Source organism: Vespa mandarinia, chromosome 12 (assembly GCF_050613455.1).
Source record: "Vespa mandarinia isolate Hongniang chromosome 12, ASM5061345v1, whole genome shotgun sequence".
Classification (NCBI taxonomy): Eukaryota; Metazoa; Arthropoda; class Insecta; order Hymenoptera; family Vespidae; genus Vespa; species Vespa mandarinia.
This window is the reverse complement of record NC_140821.1, coordinates 1,356,410-1,373,949: the sequence shown is the minus strand read 5'-3', so window position 1 is coordinate 1,373,949 and position 17,540 is coordinate 1,356,410. Positions and strand designations below refer to the sequence as shown.

The following is a 17,540-nucleotide window of genomic DNA, read 5'->3' as shown; positions in this document are numbered from 1 at the left end:
TCCAGATATAGCAAGATAATTCAAACGCGTTTTACTGATCTGATTTTTCTAAACTCCATTGAAATATTTTACAGATATAAAAATGAAAATAATGACGTAATTTTTTTTTCTTTTTTTATGATTCTTTGATATAAGATAGCAAAAATTATTGGAGTTCGTATTTTAAGGAATGGTATCTTGATAGATAGAATCTTCATTTAGTGCATAAGAATTTCCATTTGTACAAGTTTGCTATTTGTTTCGTTCGGCATACGATATGGTAATGTCCCTGCAAAACTCGTCAATGCCCTCGCTTGATGTCGAAGATCACGATATTGTTGTTCTCTCGCTATTTCATCACCTGGTTCCATAGATCGTAATTTTTGATATTGACGATATAGTATCGTCATAGTAGCTAAAAGAACATCAGTTAGAGTACCAGCTACTTCTGGTGATACTCGACGTAATGCTGTTACTCTTTCGTCGACATCTTTTACATGTAATGGCAACATTTCTGATTCGGCAATAGTCTGAAATTTAATTATTTATTAATAATAGAAAGAATTTTTTTTTTTATTGAAAATATCTATATTATACTCAACTTACTCTAAGAGCACTCTGGCATTGATCATTGTGATATTGATCAAAAAATACCATAAGATGTCGTAAAGTATAAAACGAAGCAACCAATTCGGCTGGTGCTTGTATAGCAATGCCTTGATACCTAACAAATTTTATATCCATTTAGTTTTTTTTTTATATATAAATAAATGAAATAATTATTTTATAAAATTTATTACCTTGAGTTTATGTCGTTAGCAGTAGTTTGCAATCGACTCCTTAATGATCCAGGTGTTCCTTTTTGACTTACCACTTGTGCCAAAAGTGTACACATTAAACTGAGAACTTTTTCATGAGTACCAGCAAGATCATACATCGTGACTGCATCCTCTAGAAGACCTTTTCTATATAATGTTTCTGCACATATATTTATTACGTCATCTGTATTTACTTGGAATTGGTCTAGAATTCCTGGTAATCTTCTATCTTTTTCTATTTTGCCGACAAGGATATCTCGATTTTCAGGTGAAGCATCTACAACCATTCCTGCAGCTGATGCAGCAAACATATTTCTATCGTAGGGATCTTTCATACATCTGAAATTTCAAGATCACGATTAGAAAAAAATTTCTCTAATTTTAAATAAATTTTCTACGCATAAAGATATACCTTAATAAAAAGAGATAGTGCAGACTTTCCTTTGGATCTGAAGATTCGAATCTCTTTACATATAGCAATATTAGCCTTGCAAAATTTAATCTTTTAGCAGGTGGTTTATCAGAAGGATCAACACTTATCAATGGAGCTAGAACACTTTGACTAACAGACAATAGATTATGTTCATGCATAGCAGCTGCCAGGTGCACAGCATGAGCCAAATGACGAGCACCTGCACCTCTAGCCAAAAATTCAATTGCTGCTTCAAATTGACCAGTCAGAAAAAGCATGGAAAAGTATAAAAATGGTTGTTCATGTGCATGGTAGTAAGATTCACCTAGAATATTTTAAGAAAATGATATAATTGTTTTATAAATATATTAATAAAAATTAGGTCAAGTAACATACCATATATTTCTGAGATTGTAGTTTGAAGATAATCCAAAGTTAATTTATTTTCAATGTCAGATTGATCTCTCACTTGGCACAATTTTAACCACAAATAATCATCTGCTGTTGCTATTACTTCAGAATGCAAGTCATCTGGCTCACATGGAACTAATGCGCTATGTGCTGCTCTCTTGTAAGGATCTGTTGCAGACCTTATATGCTTTTTATAATGTAATTTTAATACTGACTCTGCACGATTACCAGGATAACGTTGAGGATCATTACATGCTTCTTCCAAAGCAATTCTAAATTCTAAGAAATCTGCATTGCATTGTTTCAAACATTGCAAAGCAGCTTTAAAATCTCCACATCTCATACAGAAATAAACTAATGGCCATAATGGCTTATCACCCAACTTCACATCTTCTAAATCTCTTAAATTTTGTACTTTAATGCCAACGAAGCTTTTTACTAAAGGTACAGTCCCTGGAATACCACCTCTTTTAGCTTGAACCAAATTTTCATTTATGACAGAATTCATAAAATCTCTATATCGATTTTCAAGATAATTTCTTGCTAATGATACGATCTTCTGTTCAATAGCAGGACTGGTTCTTGATTTAATTTGATCTCCTCTTGGTGTTGGTGGAATATCTACCATAAACTTAACCATTTGCCATAAATCCGTAACTTTCTTATCATTAAACGATTCACTTGCTTTGCAAAATATATTAAACAAATTGGGCCTTGTTGTACCACGAAGTACATGTTCATTGTAGTTTTGTAATTCTTTGGCATAAGCAACTTCAACATTAGAGAGACCACTAACCATTGATCCAGCTAATTTGGTACGTTGTGGAGTTCCTCTTAAATCTACTAATTCTCCTGATGGAGCTGTCATAGCATTTATTATTTCAAAACGCATTTGTTTCCATTCACCCAATATATGTTCCATCTGTTGAATTGTGGTAAGTTCAAATGTCTGAAATATCATAAAATAAATTTTACAATATATGTTAAACATACATATTTATATATATATATATATTTTTTACTATAAGACATTTTGACATTTACATCTTTATGAACTTCTTCGATAATAGAAAGAATTGCATTTTCTTTCTCATTTCTTAGATAGCTTACAATATCAGTATCTGCAATAGGATCTAATGGTTCAAATGTGCGTCTTGCACTGAGTGAACTTAACTTTTGAGATATTTGTGGTAGATCAACTCCCCGAGAACCTAATAACAAGTGACTGAAAAATAAATAAAATATTTTTTATGTTATATATCATTACAATTGTCATTCATTAATATCATAATGACTTACGCTTGAACCTGATTGTCCTGAGTACCGGTTTGTGTGACACGTGACCATAACTCGTTAGAAGCTTCTAATATTTGACGTAAATTTCTTTCGACTTGTGGAAGTTCTTCGCTACCTTCAACAGCAGCAGACAATTGTTCTGCTGATCTTAATAATTCACTGAAACCAGTATCTCCTGTAGCTCGCGAAGAATCTATAGTAGACATGTCGCTATTTGGTGGATCTACCATTTTTAAAGCGCGCTAAGAATATCATACTTTTCAATCCAATATGGTTGACCATGCTGACCAATCTAATAACAAATTATAAATTGAGATAAACATGTGTAGTCCTATATACACACATAGATATATATATATATACACGCACATGCATACTTTTCATTTATATTATTATTTTATAATTAAATTATGAATTATTTAAAAATCTCATTTTAATATTTATTACGAAAAGGCTCGCTCTCAAATTGAATTTTTCGAATATTTAAAAATGTCATTAATACCCGCGATATCGTCGATCAATCAGATTTGAATATTTTTTTTTCAATTTCTTTAAGAAAAATTTTTTAAATAAAAATAAAAAAATATATATATTTTATATCTCCTATTTATATAACATACAGAAAATAAGTTCTTTTTTATAAAGAAGCGAATAAAATATTTATTTGTATGAACGTTCGTATTACCAATATGCCGGTCACGAGATTGAAACTACCTAGTCAAATTTACCATAAAGTTTATCATTATGCTTAAATTTGATTGATTTTGATTAGTCATTTGCAGACAAAAAAAAAAAAGAAAAAAGAAAAAGAAAGAGAAAAGAAAAAACAGATAACATTGTTTATTGTAATAATATCACAGAAAATCGTATGAAAATAGAGAAAATTTATAATTCTTTAATATATTTGCCGGTATTCTTGAAATTTAGAAATTGTCATGTGCAATTTACTGTTATTTCGTATTAAGAGTTTTTGAAGTTATCTTGAATGAATGATGTATTCTTTAACGATACATGTCTACGTATAAAAATGGAAAGCCGGAATTTTGACAACAATAAAAATCACAAAGTTTTGCGACATTATGTTGCAAAGAAAAATTCTACTGTTACTTGCATGTCAAGACATTGTGATGTAAATGTAAGTACTTTACGTCTGGGAATGCTGGTAAAATGCCTGGAAGATTTAATGGATGGAACGCTCCTAATTTCTGTCACCGATGTGTCAGGATCAAAAGTTTGGTTTAACACAGAATGGTGCTGTCAAAAAACTGATCTCATTCCTGTGTCACAAGAAATTTGGAGATTTCTTCTTGCGGTTTCAGTACCACAAGAGAGAGTTCGCCTGGCCAATAATAAATCACTTTGTGGAATATTGGAAAATTTATCTGTAAATGATAAAGTATGGTATCACTCTAACCATAAAGTTAATGACCACAAGGAATTAGCTATTATTAAATATATTGGTCCTGTACCTAAGCTTGGTCAAGGATTTTATTTTGGTCTTGACATACCGGTAAATTGATCACAACAGCAATCACAAATTTATATGTTATTTGCTCCTTTATTGCTTCCATATTAAAATATAGAAATTATATAAACTATTTTAGGACAGTCAAGAATTATCTAAAACATCTATGCTATGTTCAGAATATTTTGAGTCAGCTCACTCAAATAGAACATTTGCAACATTGAATAAAATTTCTCTTTATAAAGTGGATGTTCCAAATAGAAATACAGAACAAAGTATATAATTGCATAATTTTGTTTTTGCTGTCATAGAAGATTGAATGATTTATCTACATATATTTTTTTCATTACAGTTTTAATACCAAAACCTATTACACAAAATGTCTCTACTAATTTGTCTGACAAAAAGAAATTTACTTTGGATCCAAATTTGTTAGATGTATTGGAAACATTTTCCCCAGACAGCAGTAAGAATAATAATAATAATTGTAATAGTACATCTTTACCAGATGAATATCATTATGCCATGAGATCATTAATTCCACAAAATACAAATAACAAATCAGGTAGTTATAATAATGTCAGAAATGTTTAACTTATTCTTTATTTTTTATTTAAATAGAAAACAATTCTTACCTAGTTCGGTTTTCCTTATATACCAAAGAGAGTTAATAATAGTTAACTGAGGTGTTTAAAAATAGCTTCAGAGTTAGTCTATCCTGAATGTACCGGCAAGTGTCTAATGTGTTGTGAATGTAATCTAAGTTTATTCAAAGAATGGCTACATTTCAAAATATTCCAATTTTTGTTTTAAATTATAAATGGAGCAGTGATATAGAATCAAGTGTATACAGTGAATTAGAAGAAACTTATGATCATGTAGAAAGATTCAATCACAGTAAGCAAGAATAATTGCATAAAATATATTTGATGTATTATGCTGCTGTGTTATCTTCTAGGTAATATGTCAGAAGAAAATGGAAACAAAAATTGTAGACGAGATAAATCTTCAGATTTAATTGTGGGTTCAAATGTTAAAGTACTTCTAGGCTCAGATTTAAGACATGGAACCCTTCGTTGGATTGGAACACGACCTGATACTAGTAAATTAATGGCAGCTGTTGAATTGGTAAATATGAAGAGAATATTATAGAAAATGAACATGTATGTTATATTAAATATAAAATTTTATATTATAAATAAAAATAAAATTATTATATATTTAGGATGAAGGACATCCATCAGGTACAGATGGTACTTACAAGGAAATAAGATATTTTCAATGTCAACCTTATAGAGCTGTTTTCACGGATATTGAGCAATGTTTTCCATATGAATCTGGAGTAGTGAGTATTATATATTATAAAAATATTGCTACACTTTTAATCACCTTTTTATAAATGCTATTTTTATGGATAGGTAAGAGTTGATGATCGATATCCTTCTATGAATACTAATAATTTTGGAAATATGGAAAATGTAATTACAGGAATGGTGAGACCTATTTCAGTCAAAGGAAATTTAGAGAGTATTTGTGGAAAATTCAGAGGAATACAAGGTCATCATAATTCATGTTATTTGGATGCTACTCTTTTCAGTATGTTTGCTTTCACTAGTGTATTTGACAATCTTTTATTCAGGTAACATAATGGAAACATATATAATTATTTATTATTTTAAAGGAAATAACATAAATTAAAAATATTTTATTACTTTTATCAAATGTAGACCACCAAATGAAAAAGATTGTCATGAGTATGAAGAAGTTCAGAAAGTATTACGCGAAGAAATCGTTAATCCCCTTCGAAAAAATATATTTGTAAGTGCAGATCGTGTAATGAAATTAAGAACGTTACTTGAAAAATTGTCTTCTGTATCTGGTCTTACAAGTGAAGAAAAAGGTTCTTGTTCGAAAATTATTCTTATAAATTTTATCGTACTGGAATAATACTGAAATTACATTGGAATAATATTTATTATTATTATATAGATCCAGAAGAATTTTTAACATCATTGGTGGCACAAATCTTAAATGCTGAACCATTTCTCAAATTAAGTTCTGGTCAGGATGCATATCACTATCAACTTTTCGTTGAAAAGGACGATCATCTCAGTCTACCAACAGTACAACAACTATTAGAACAGAGCTTTTTCACAAGTAATATCAGATTGAAGGAAGTTCCTTCTTGCCTTATCATACAAATGCCACGATTTGGAAAATCATTTAAAATGTATCAAAAAATCCAACCAACTCTCTTGCTTGATGTGACAGATATAATTGAAGATTGTTAAGTATTGTTGTTAACAACAACCGTTATTTTTAATATATTAAATAAAATTAATTTATATAATAATAAATTTTCTTTTATACAGCTCCTAGACAGTGCACAGTATGTGGTAAATTAGCTGAATTTGAATGTAAAGAATGTTATGGAGAATGTGGAGAAGGTCTTGAAAGCATAGCCTTCTGTGTAGAATGCTTAAAAACAGTAATTTCAATATTCTCTAATATGATTTAATTTTAATATCATGGTATGTAAATTATTTTATTATCATTTAGGTACACCGTCATGAACATAGAACTAATCATGAACCAAAAAAACTTAGTGTACCAGTAGAATTTGCAATTTTACAAGAGCATTGTCCCGTACCTCGTTTATATTTAGAACTCTCAGCAGTCGTTTGTATTGAAACATCTCATTATGTTTCATTTGTAAAGTGTGGCTCTGGTTCAGAAGCACCATGGTGTTTTTTTGATTCTATGGCAGATAGAAAAGGTATAATTTATTTTTTTTGTCTACATATTTTATCCAAGATTTATGAATATCTATTGTTAGGTGAACAAGATGGATATAATATACCAGAGATGGTGCCATGTCCAGATTTTCCTTATTGGCTAAGTGAAGAAGGTGGCAATTATTTGATGAAATTAACAGACGATCGTAATTTACCGGAATATGCAAAACGACTTTTGTGTGATGCCTACATGTGTATGTACCAGTCACCGGATGTTATGATGTACAAATAATGTTGATATAACCTCATAATATTGGTAAATTATTTATAATTAATTTTTTAAATCGTAGACGTTTTTTTTTTTTTTTTTTTAATCAGTTATATGTGCACATGTAATATAATTATTTTCATATTTTTTTTATATTTTCGTCTTCAAAGTATATATTCTGCAGTCATTAGGACAGTCATTGTATTATAAAAAAATGTTAATATTTATGATGTCCTCCAATGGATTAAAGGAGTAATGAAAAAGAAAATTGATATAAATATATTTGAAGATTAATTGTAATATTTTTAAAGTCCGTAAAAATATTATTAGATGCAAATACGTTATTTTATATGAAGAAATAGTATTGCATATAAATAGTAAATTGTAATCATTGTATCGTAAAATATGATAGTGCACAAAATCTGAGGAAAATCTTAATTTTAATTTATTTTAATATTCAAAGTACTATTTATATCTTTTGATATACATATGTATATTACTATAGTAAATGTTTTTAACAAAAGAGTGTAGATTGTTCCAGCTATTATTTAAATAGAAATGCGACTACAAATGCGACTACAAATTTGTATTAAAGTCAACTGTCTTCTTATCTTAATAGAATTAATGTATTAGTTCTCGAGGTAAAATATAATTTATACATATATATATATACATATACATATATATATATATATATGTGTGTAATTATTATATTATATTTTTTAGTTAAGTTATGAAAATTTTTCTATTACACCATGGCGTTTTTAACAAATATGGTAATTTGTTTATTATGCTAATTACATACAAATAGATATATTTACAATAAATAAAGGCATTCATTGTATTGTATGCACTTATTTCAATTGTATTCTCGGAAATCGTACACAGTCTTCAATCCATTTAGCTACAATAAGCAGGCATTTTTCTTGTAAAGGTGGTGCCATTAATTGTAATGATAATGGCAATCCCTTTTTAGATAATTTTATTGGTATATTGACTGCTGGAATTCCTGCCATATTTGCTGGTTGCGTACAATAATCTTGAATTAAACACTGTCTCTGATTATCAAGTAATACAAATTCATCATAAATTGGAGCATCCGTTAGGGTAGTAGGTGTAAGTAATAAGTCAATATTACTGTCCCATACTTTGTTAAAATCTTGTGAAATTAATCTACGTAATTTCATTGCTTTTACATAATATTGTTCATAATTTTCTCGTAACAAAAAAAAATTTCCAGCAAATATACGACTCTTAACAACATCATTGAAACCTGTGGATCTTGTTTTTCTGTACAATTCAGTTAGCGAATTTTCTTCATCTGCACGATAACCATACCGAACACTATCATAACGTGCCATATTACTCGCTACAGTGCAACAATTTAATACCGAATAACACACTATAGAATAATCTGTATATGGAAGAGAAACTGGAATTACTTTAGCACCTGCTTCTTCTATTAGTGAAGCAACTTCATCCCAGCACTTCTGTATTTCTTTACTTATTCCATCAATTTTATATTCTTTTGGTATACCAACACATAAATTACTTATATCAATTTTCTCTGGTATTGAAAAGGGCTCATAATCTTTTTTTATAGTAGTAGAATCTGTATCATCCGGTCCTGCTATACTGTTTAGAACTAAAACAGCATCTTCCACATATCTGGTAAGAATACCAGGTACATCCATTGAATTTACCAAAGGTATAAGACCGTTTCTTGAAACTAATCCATAAGTTGGTTTTAATCCAATCAGACCGCAGTAAGAAGCAGGATTACGAGTAGATCCTCCAGTATCAGATCCTATTGCTGCATAACAACTGTGAGTAGCTACTGCTACTGCAGAACCGCCGCTACTACCACCTACAAAAATATATGTTGTTCAATCTTTTCAATTAATAGAAAAAAAATGTTAAAGTATAAATACCTGCTATATGCCACTTATCTTTGTCGGCTAAGAGTTGTGTGTTTATCTCTGTACCATCTTCATATAAATAATGCTTAGATAATATTTCAGAACCCCATAGATTTATTGTTGGCCCATAATATGAATCAATAGTCCCTGAGCCCATAGCAAATTGGTCTAGATTAGTTTTACCAATCAGAACTGCACCAGCATTTCTAAGGCATTGATAGACGGTAGCATTATATCCAGGAATAAAATTTTCTAACATAAAAGACGCACAAGTCGTTGGCACTGCTTCCGTACAAAAATTATCTTTGATTGCAATAGGAACACCATCGAGATCACCCAAAATATGATTTTCTTTTTGTCTAATATCTGCATCCTTCGATTGTTCTTTTGCTACATTTTCAGTTACCGTGATATAAGGGTTCAGTGGTTTAATAAGCTTTGTAAGATCGATAGAAGCTTTGCAAACCTCAGATGGTCGTATATTGCCAGCATTTAATTTTTGTCTTATACCTTTTATTGATAAAGATAATAAATTTTTCATTTTTTAAGGTTAAGTTCAGCATTCATATAGCGCGTGCCGTGTGTCACTTTATAATAAAGAACTCAGAAATAAAAACAAAAATTAAAATAATTGGTAAGCCTTATAATTATTTTTATATACAACACATTCATTCTCTAATTACTTATTATATTACTCATTATACTTTTTCAATTACTTGTAAAATATAATACGTGAAAATAACTTGTAACATTTTTATAAGAATCTAACCTTATATTATTTTATTTCTTTACATTTCATTCGTTTTAGATTTTATAAGATTGATTTTAGACAATATAAACAATACAAACGTTGTATATAATAAATAAAAAATTATATTTATGCGCTTTCATTGTAAATAAATCAAAAGATATTATATTCATAAAACATATGAATTAATTACTATGATTTTAATGTTAACCCTGTTGCACAATACGCATTATTGTAGTATTTGTTTTTGTTCCAAAAAGAAGATAATAATACTGATCGTAATGAAATGGAATTACTGTTTGTAAACCATCTATTTTATGTACAATCTTTCTTTGGAATTTCTGAAAATAATCATCAAAAATACTTGCATGCATGTGTGTGTATATATATATATATAAACAATAAAACATATATGTAATATTTGTTGCTTACCCCAACAAACATATATTCATAAACATAAAATTGCCCATCTTCTGTAGTTATTATAACATAACTATCACTATTTCCAATCTCTAAAAACATAGAACAAATTGATAATTAAAATTATAACTAATTAAATTAGAAACAATGATTTAAATATTACCGCCAATATAGAAACTCTGAATCTCATTGATAGACGAATCATAGAAGAAACTTTGATAATGATAAAAATTATCAAATTTATAATCGTAATAATAAATATTTAAAGCATTCATATCGAGATCATTAATCATAATGAAATAATCATCATCGTTCAATAAACTCTTTACACAATTACTTTTTCCTGGAAATCTTCTTAACAAAACGAACTAAAAAAATAAAAAATTAAAATAATTATAAAATAAATCATTGTAAGTAATGTAATTTTAATACGTTCGTACCATAGAAGTAATAGAATCTAATTTATAAATTAATGAACCCATCTTCGTATTTCCATCGCAAGCTATAACAATATATACGTTATTATTTATTTGTAAAACTTCAAGAGCCGATGCACCGTTCGTACGAATCTCTTGATGCAAAGTTAGACTCTCATTTTTTAAATTTAATTTGTAAATAAATGAATTAGTATCGTGTGTCTTCATTGTAGGATCGTAATATATAGCCAAAGTTATATATACTTGATCTAAAAAATAATTGATTAATTTATTATATATATTAATATATTTTCTAAATAAATATTTACCATCGTGAGTGAAAGTTTTCGAATCTTTAAGGAAACCCTTGATTTCTATGTCTGAATATCTTTGCTTGATAAGATTGGCTGTTCCAAATTTTTCATTGGACATCCATGAAATCATAGTAAATTCTAAATCCGTTTCATTTCGAGTGCATTGAGCATTGTAGGAAACACTACTCGTTGTAATATCTATACCAAAAAGATTATTTGGTTCATGAAAATGTTTTACAATAGAAATATTGTTCCATTGCCAAACACGACAATCATTTTTCGTTAATTCAGCAACGTATTGCAATTGACATGAACAATTCTCTGGTAATCCACAAAAACTACCATTTTGTTCGCCATACATATTCAATTTTAGAATTGAGCCAAACATAATTACGTCGATCTTTTTAACGCTTGGTACTTCGATCTTTAAACGATCTTCTTTTTCCAAATATGCAAAAACACTTGGTAAAGATTTTATAACAGAAGTTTCTTGTAAAATAGCATTTTCTATAAACATTTTACTTTTTTTCAAAGCAGATATATTATGATTTTGTAAATGATCTAAATCATCAAGTAAATCATTTATCTTTACACCATTTACTGTACCAGAAACGATTATGTTCTTTTGTATATCCAAATGTGATTGAAAGATCTAGGAAAAAAATACAATTTAATAAAAGTATCAAGAATTATATTAAATCTCAATTGAACTTACAAGATTTCCGGTGATTATCACATTTTCGTCGTTCAAAACACTGTTAGAAAATTCATCGTTTACATTAATACCATTTATCAATGGAACCTCGACATTAGCGTTCACTTTTACATCGTTTACATAAGTTTTTTTACCAGAAATAATTTGGGTTGTTTGTAATGAATTTATAACTAGATCAGATGTATCAATATTATTGATTTTCTTTACCATAGCATTTCCTAAACATTATTGATAAGAATAAGATGATACATTTTAATGTATTAATTGCAATAATATGATAATTTGATATATATGTGTACCTGTTACTTCAACTCGACCTTGAAATTGTATATCAGAAGATATAACATGATCTTTGCTAAGTGTTACACGATTTTTTACGAATTCATTAAAATCAACGTCATCAATTGTCTTCACAAAAACATCTCCCATAACAACGAGATTTTTGATATATGTATTATTTGGTAATGTTTGATCAAAAAAGACCAAATCAGTAATCGATGTATCGTGAAGAGTATCGTTTAAAACGAGATTATTGATTTTGACTTCGTTTAAAAAATAAATCGGTCCTAATATAATATCTTCTTCATATTTATTAACAACCGAGGCATTTAATTCAATAATATTTATTCCATTAATCATTACTATATCGATCACGTCTTGTGTCTTCAAAGTATTTATCGTTAAATTATTTTGGAAAATTTTTTGTCCGCTCAAAACAATTTCCTTCGAATTTTTAAATACAGTATCTTCTACGATATTTTTAATATCGTCTATACCTTCAATGTCTCCTGTGAAGAACGAAGTACGCAAATTTTTTGTGAAAGTTACATTACCCACAATTTCTTGCGGTATATCTTTCCTAAGTGCTTTCTCGAATAAATGTGATAAAGATTCAGTGGAACGATTAGAATTTTCCCATGAAATATGTCCATTCACGCTCAAATTATATATATTTGTAGAATTTAAATAAATGGGGCTTTGGTATAACTGAAAATATCGAAGAAGATACTTAGAAACTACTTTTTGTTTTTAGAGATAATTTATATTATTTTATTACCTGTTGAATGTCATAACCATTCAAGCTTCCTACGCTAATATCATTATCGACGAAGAGATCATTAAATGTTACATTTCCTTCAAAAATAAGAGGTTCATCTATCCACATCAATTTTGAAGAATTAATTCCATTAACATAATTAGCATCTACATTATCTGCACGAATCGTGTAAAACGTAAATCCTTTAGGTATTTTTTGCGAACTTGTCTTTGAAAAAATATCCGAAGGAAGTGTATCGACTCTGAAACCCTCTAAAAAGTCCATCGTTATGTTCTGCACAATTAATTGTTCCATCATTCCTGTAGACAATGATATATTTTGCGATGCTACTTTTTTCAAATACATTTCAGTCGAATAATTAGCAATTCTAATCACTTCCAATTCCTCATTCAATACTAGATCATTATCAATAATGATTTCTTCTATGATATCAGCGATCGTTGCATTTTCCAATTCGATCAAATACGAGATATTGTTTCCATTAAAATTTTCAATGATAATTTCTTCAGCACGAAATTTCGGTGTTCTGATCGATTCTGTTTCGTTTACTTCTATCGGTATTTTTAAATAAGGAGAAACTACTCGATCATTGAGAAAATCAAGATTGAATTCACGTACAATTGCACGTTCCACTGAAATTGCAGGTAGATTAATGTCCTCCAATAATTTCAGATTTCCAGAATTGTTCAAAATTACGTCAACGGGTATATCGTTATAATTATTGGTCATCAAATGATGTAATTTTAATTTTTCGACACGTAAATCACCACGTATTATAATATGATCTTGATGAACGTCAAAGCTATTTAATTTTTTCTCGTTCACGTGATAGACATCGTTGATATGTAGATTTTTAAAATGAAGATTTGTGAAAATAGATGGTATCTTTTCGACTGTGGTATATAAAAATTCTTCCTCGGTAAAACCATTTAAATATTTAGTTTCCAATCGATCGATAGTTACACCGAAATCGAATGAAATGTCGTTTCGAATTGTTTGATTAGTCGATTTTGTCCACATGTTATCGAATATCTCTCTTGGTTTGACTTCTAAATTATCCATAATTAATTTTCCATTTTCTTCAAAATCAAATCTCTTTACTACGATATCACCAGATATTATCACGTTATCATAGATTTGAGATGGTTGAATAATTGACATCTTTGCATCTGAATCCATAATGAACATTTCTGTCACTTCCATCTTATCTAATATCACTTCACCTATAAACATAATTTTTCTAATAAAAATCTAACTAATATTTTTTTATATATATGTACTCATTGAAATAAAAATCATAACAGGATACCATTGATAACATTTTCACGTGATTTCATAGCAAATTCAGATATGGGAATATCATTAATATATTCTACGTGAAGCGAATCAACTTCGAGGGTTTTTATAAATAATTCCTGAAAATTTTGATCGAACGCATTTGTCATCAGCAACGTAGATGGTACTCCATTGTACATTTTTGTTGTCAGATTTTTCACCTCTAAACGTTCGTATGTGATGTTGCCTAAAAAAAAGATTTATTACCATTCCAGAAATTAATTGAAAAAAAAAAAAAATTAAGAAAAAAAACAGAAAACCAATAAATTATACCTGTAATCGTTTGATTGCCACCTATAACGAATAGTTGATCCATCAATTGCTCTATATCAATATCATTGATCTTCTTTACTTTCAAATTAGGTATAGAAATATTCGAATAAACGAATATCTTATTATCATACAATTTTCTAGTGCTATCATTCTTACTTACTAATATCTTTTCGTCTTTATTTTCTACCGTTGCCCAATCTGCGATTTTGTAATGCAATTGTCATTAAAAGTAGCTCTTTACGAACTAATATTTTTCAGGATAGATATAAAAACGTATACCCACACTGATGTGGAATTCCGCAAAGAGAATTCACTTTGAGATCATGAACAGTGATATTTTCAACATATAGAGGCGATTCAAATTGTTGATCATCTTTTAAAGATATGAAATTGTTAGATCGATAACTAACGTTATTTAATTTATCGATGGATATCGTATCGATTACCATTTCTTTGAAAAATGCATCACCAGTTATATTGATCGCACCGTATAAATTATTCTTAGTGTTTGACCGTAAAATATTTAATGATCTTTTTGACAAACTTTCGATCTTTGATTCAAGATCATCTAAATTCTTTCGAAATTCAGATGGCGTTAATACTTCCTCTTCGACAAATAAATTGATCTTTTCTATTACACCCGATTTCAAAATGACACTTGGATATTCGAGCGTATCCAAAAGATTGGAATTATTCTTTGGCGAATATTTAGAGTGCAGGATGAAAGATTCAAATTTCTTAATGATCGACAATCTATTTTGCAATAGTCCAACGATTTCTGATAAATATTCAGAGGTTGTATCTGTGACTCTTTGTCTATTCCCTATAACATAATTTGATAGTTAATTAATTGAATTACTTGTGAAAGTCAACTTGCAATTCAATCTGATTTACCATGATAGGTTTCATTTTTAATATTTAAATCCCAAATCTCGATGAAATAAAAACCTTCGTAGCTTAATGTGGTTAATATTAAAGTTATAGTTTCATCACGAAGTAATGCTTGCATATCCACTATGTTCTTTTTATTATTTAATTTTCGAACATTTAGAGACACATAATTGGCCGTATTTAATAATTTAAATAATTCCACAACGTCCTAGAACATTGGAATTTATTAGAAAGCGATTAATGAATATTTTATTGTACAATAAAAATTTATTTGCACTTACATTATGAGCAACAATAAAATATGTGCCATCTTTTAAATATACTGTTTGTATTGAATAATATGTTTTAATCTCAGGAATATCGATCCATTTTAACAATTCCGTACCTAAAAATAAATCGAAGAAATTTTAATAAAAATCAGAAGAGACTGAATAAATTTTCTAATAAATTTGTAATACGAACCATCCCAGAAATATACACTGCTTACTTGCACTTTATTGATTATTAAAACGAAATGATAATTATTGCAAGAATAATGATGAACGGACATCGGTTTGTTCGTAGGCAAAAATTGTATTATATCGATAGTATTTTGTTTGAATTCGTAAACGGTAGAAGTGATCATTGAATTGAACTTAGAATTTTGAACAAATATTATAATGATCGATTGTTTATATTTAAACGTAGTGACCGATAGAGCATAAGTGGTCATTATGTTAGTGTAGATGTCCATATAAGTACCAGCCCAATAATAAATACTGTTTTTCATTATTGATAAAAATTAAATTGTATCGTTATAAAAAATATCGTTAAATATATTAAATATATTAATATATATATATATAAATAACATAATAATGATGAATCAAAAGTTTCTAAATGATTTTGAAAATCAATCAGATGTCTATTCTTTTTCGAAGTTTTTTTTAGCCCTACAGACTTGTATTAATTAAAAAAAAAAAAACAAAAAAAAAAACAAAAAAAAACAACAACAAAAAAATTAGCTCAGAAAGTTTCGAGAAATTGATTTATAAATTAATATAAAAACTTTTGGCCCATCCTGTAAAATACTTACACGCTTATATCATCGACTAATATTAAATAAAGCTGATTAGCTTTGGTGAAGAAATGAGCATCCATTAATTTTAAACATCTAATATGTTGTCTATAAATTAAATTTCTAATGTTATTTCCTGTGTATAGAGTGCACCAACCGATGTCGTAACAAAGAAAAAGATAAAGAGTCGCTTTCCATTTAATTGTCTAGAAGATAAACGATTAATTATGATCTTGGAAAAGAATATTGAAATATTATGGCAGACGTAAGTAATGTGTATAAAACGTACTTTAACAAACTTGATAAAATAATCCTGGCCGATAGAACTTTTTTCTTTAAGATTGAAAGCCTTGCTCGAAGTAGAAACGTTCATAAAAATGTCCATACTTCCATTAATATAGGCGAAAAATATTTGATTAAATGTATTTATTATTAATGGTGGATTCATATCCCATGCCATATCCCATGATTTTAACCAACTCACATTGTAATTGTTAACAAAAACTATAATCACATAAATCTATTGTATATATTTACGATTTTTGTTTTTTTCATTTTAAATTAAATATATATATATATATTAATTCACCTGTTTGGGACCCTTCGATATGATTTTTAGCTACATTAACTTTGACCTCTCTTAATTTTTCATTCAAATAATCATTCAAGTTTATGTTCGAACATATTCCTTGTTGAACGATCGATCCAAAGAGAATCGCGAAGAACTAAAAAAATATATTTTTGATGAAGCAAAATAATAATTTAAACATTTTATTTATTTCTGTTGGTTTTGAAAAAAATAACTTACAAAGTAATTCAATGTTCCCATAGTAATAAGGAAATATTGTAATAATCCTATCGATACATTTTATAATCTCTCGTAACGCGTTTATGACTGACTGAATTTCTATGATATTAGGAAAGATACAGAATTCTCAAATTTATTCCCTTATTTATGTCAATAGATATAGTATACGAGCAAATATGTTTGTGTGCAAAAAAAAAGCATAG

At 28.5% G+C, this 17,540-nt stretch overlaps 4 protein-coding genes across 7 annotated transcripts; 1 reads left to right on the top strand and 3 right to left on the bottom strand.

Annotated features, from left to right (window-relative positions):
• Positions 1–44: 44 nt before the first annotated feature.
• Positions 45–3,204, bottom strand: LOC118448925 (nuclear pore complex protein Nup93). The gene is made up of 7 exons (XM_035882874.2): positions 2,920–3,204; positions 2,665–2,845; positions 1,606–2,569; positions 1,210–1,534; positions 780–1,136; positions 586–703; positions 45–509 (listed from the first exon to the last, which is right to left on the bottom strand). Exons 1-7 carry the CDS (start codon positions 3,144–3,146, stop codon positions 198–200), a joined length of 2,484 nt encoding a protein of 827 aa, XP_035738767.1. The 5' UTR covers positions 3,147–3,204; the 3' UTR covers positions 45–197.
• A 384-nt stretch (positions 3,205–3,588) lies between these two features.
• On the top strand, positions 3,589–8,499 carry CYLD (ubiquitin carboxyl-terminal hydrolase CYLD). 4 transcript variants are annotated; one of them, XM_035882876.2, is made up of 12 exons: positions 3,589–4,426; positions 4,521–4,656; positions 4,734–4,946; positions 5,340–5,509; positions 5,607–5,726; positions 5,800–6,020; positions 6,109–6,281; positions 6,371–6,667; positions 6,754–6,869; positions 6,941–7,157; positions 7,218–7,432; positions 8,361–8,499. In XM_035882876.2, exons 1-11 carry the CDS (start codon positions 3,902–3,904, stop codon positions 7,406–7,408), a joined length of 2,379 nt encoding a protein of 792 aa, XP_035738769.1. In that variant the 5' UTR covers positions 3,589–3,901; the 3' UTR covers positions 7,409–7,432; positions 8,361–8,499. The 4 variants fall into 4 exon arrangements, with proteins under 4 accessions (XP_035738769.1, XP_035738770.1, XP_035738771.1 ...); XM_035882877.2 differs by lacking the exon at positions 8,361–8,499 and adding an exon at positions 7,555–8,048; XM_035882878.2 differs by lacking the exon at positions 8,361–8,499 and having other exon boundaries at positions 3,590–4,426; positions 4,734–4,847; positions 7,218–7,539.
• GatA (glutamyl-tRNA(Gln) amidotransferase subunit A, mitochondrial) lies at positions 8,238–9,844 on the bottom strand. The gene is made up of 2 exons (XM_035882881.2): positions 9,316–9,844; positions 8,238–9,251 (listed from the first exon to the last, which is right to left on the bottom strand). The coding sequence occupies exons 1-2, from the start codon at positions 9,842–9,844 to the stop codon at positions 8,239–8,241; spliced, it is 1,542 nt and encodes a 513-aa protein (XP_035738774.2). The 3' UTR covers position 8,238.
• Positions 9,845–10,126: 282 nt separating this feature from the next.
• LOC118448923 (uncharacterized) lies at positions 10,127–17,513 on the bottom strand. Its single transcript, XM_035882857.2, has 18 exons — positions 17,338–17,513; positions 17,119–17,254; positions 16,819–17,033; positions 16,548–16,735; positions 15,935–16,230; positions 15,754–15,857; positions 15,476–15,680; positions 14,865–15,404; positions 14,582–14,779; positions 14,283–14,495; positions 12,974–14,196; positions 12,216–12,903; positions 11,917–12,134; positions 11,217–11,853; positions 10,912–11,156; positions 10,635–10,839; positions 10,484–10,563; positions 10,127–10,392 (listed from the first exon to the last, which is right to left on the bottom strand). Exons 1-18 carry the CDS (start codon positions 17,356–17,358, stop codon positions 10,258–10,260), a joined length of 5,547 nt encoding a protein of 1,848 aa, XP_035738750.2. The 5' UTR covers positions 17,359–17,513; the 3' UTR covers positions 10,127–10,257.
• Between the last annotated feature and the right edge of the window lie 27 nt (positions 17,514–17,540).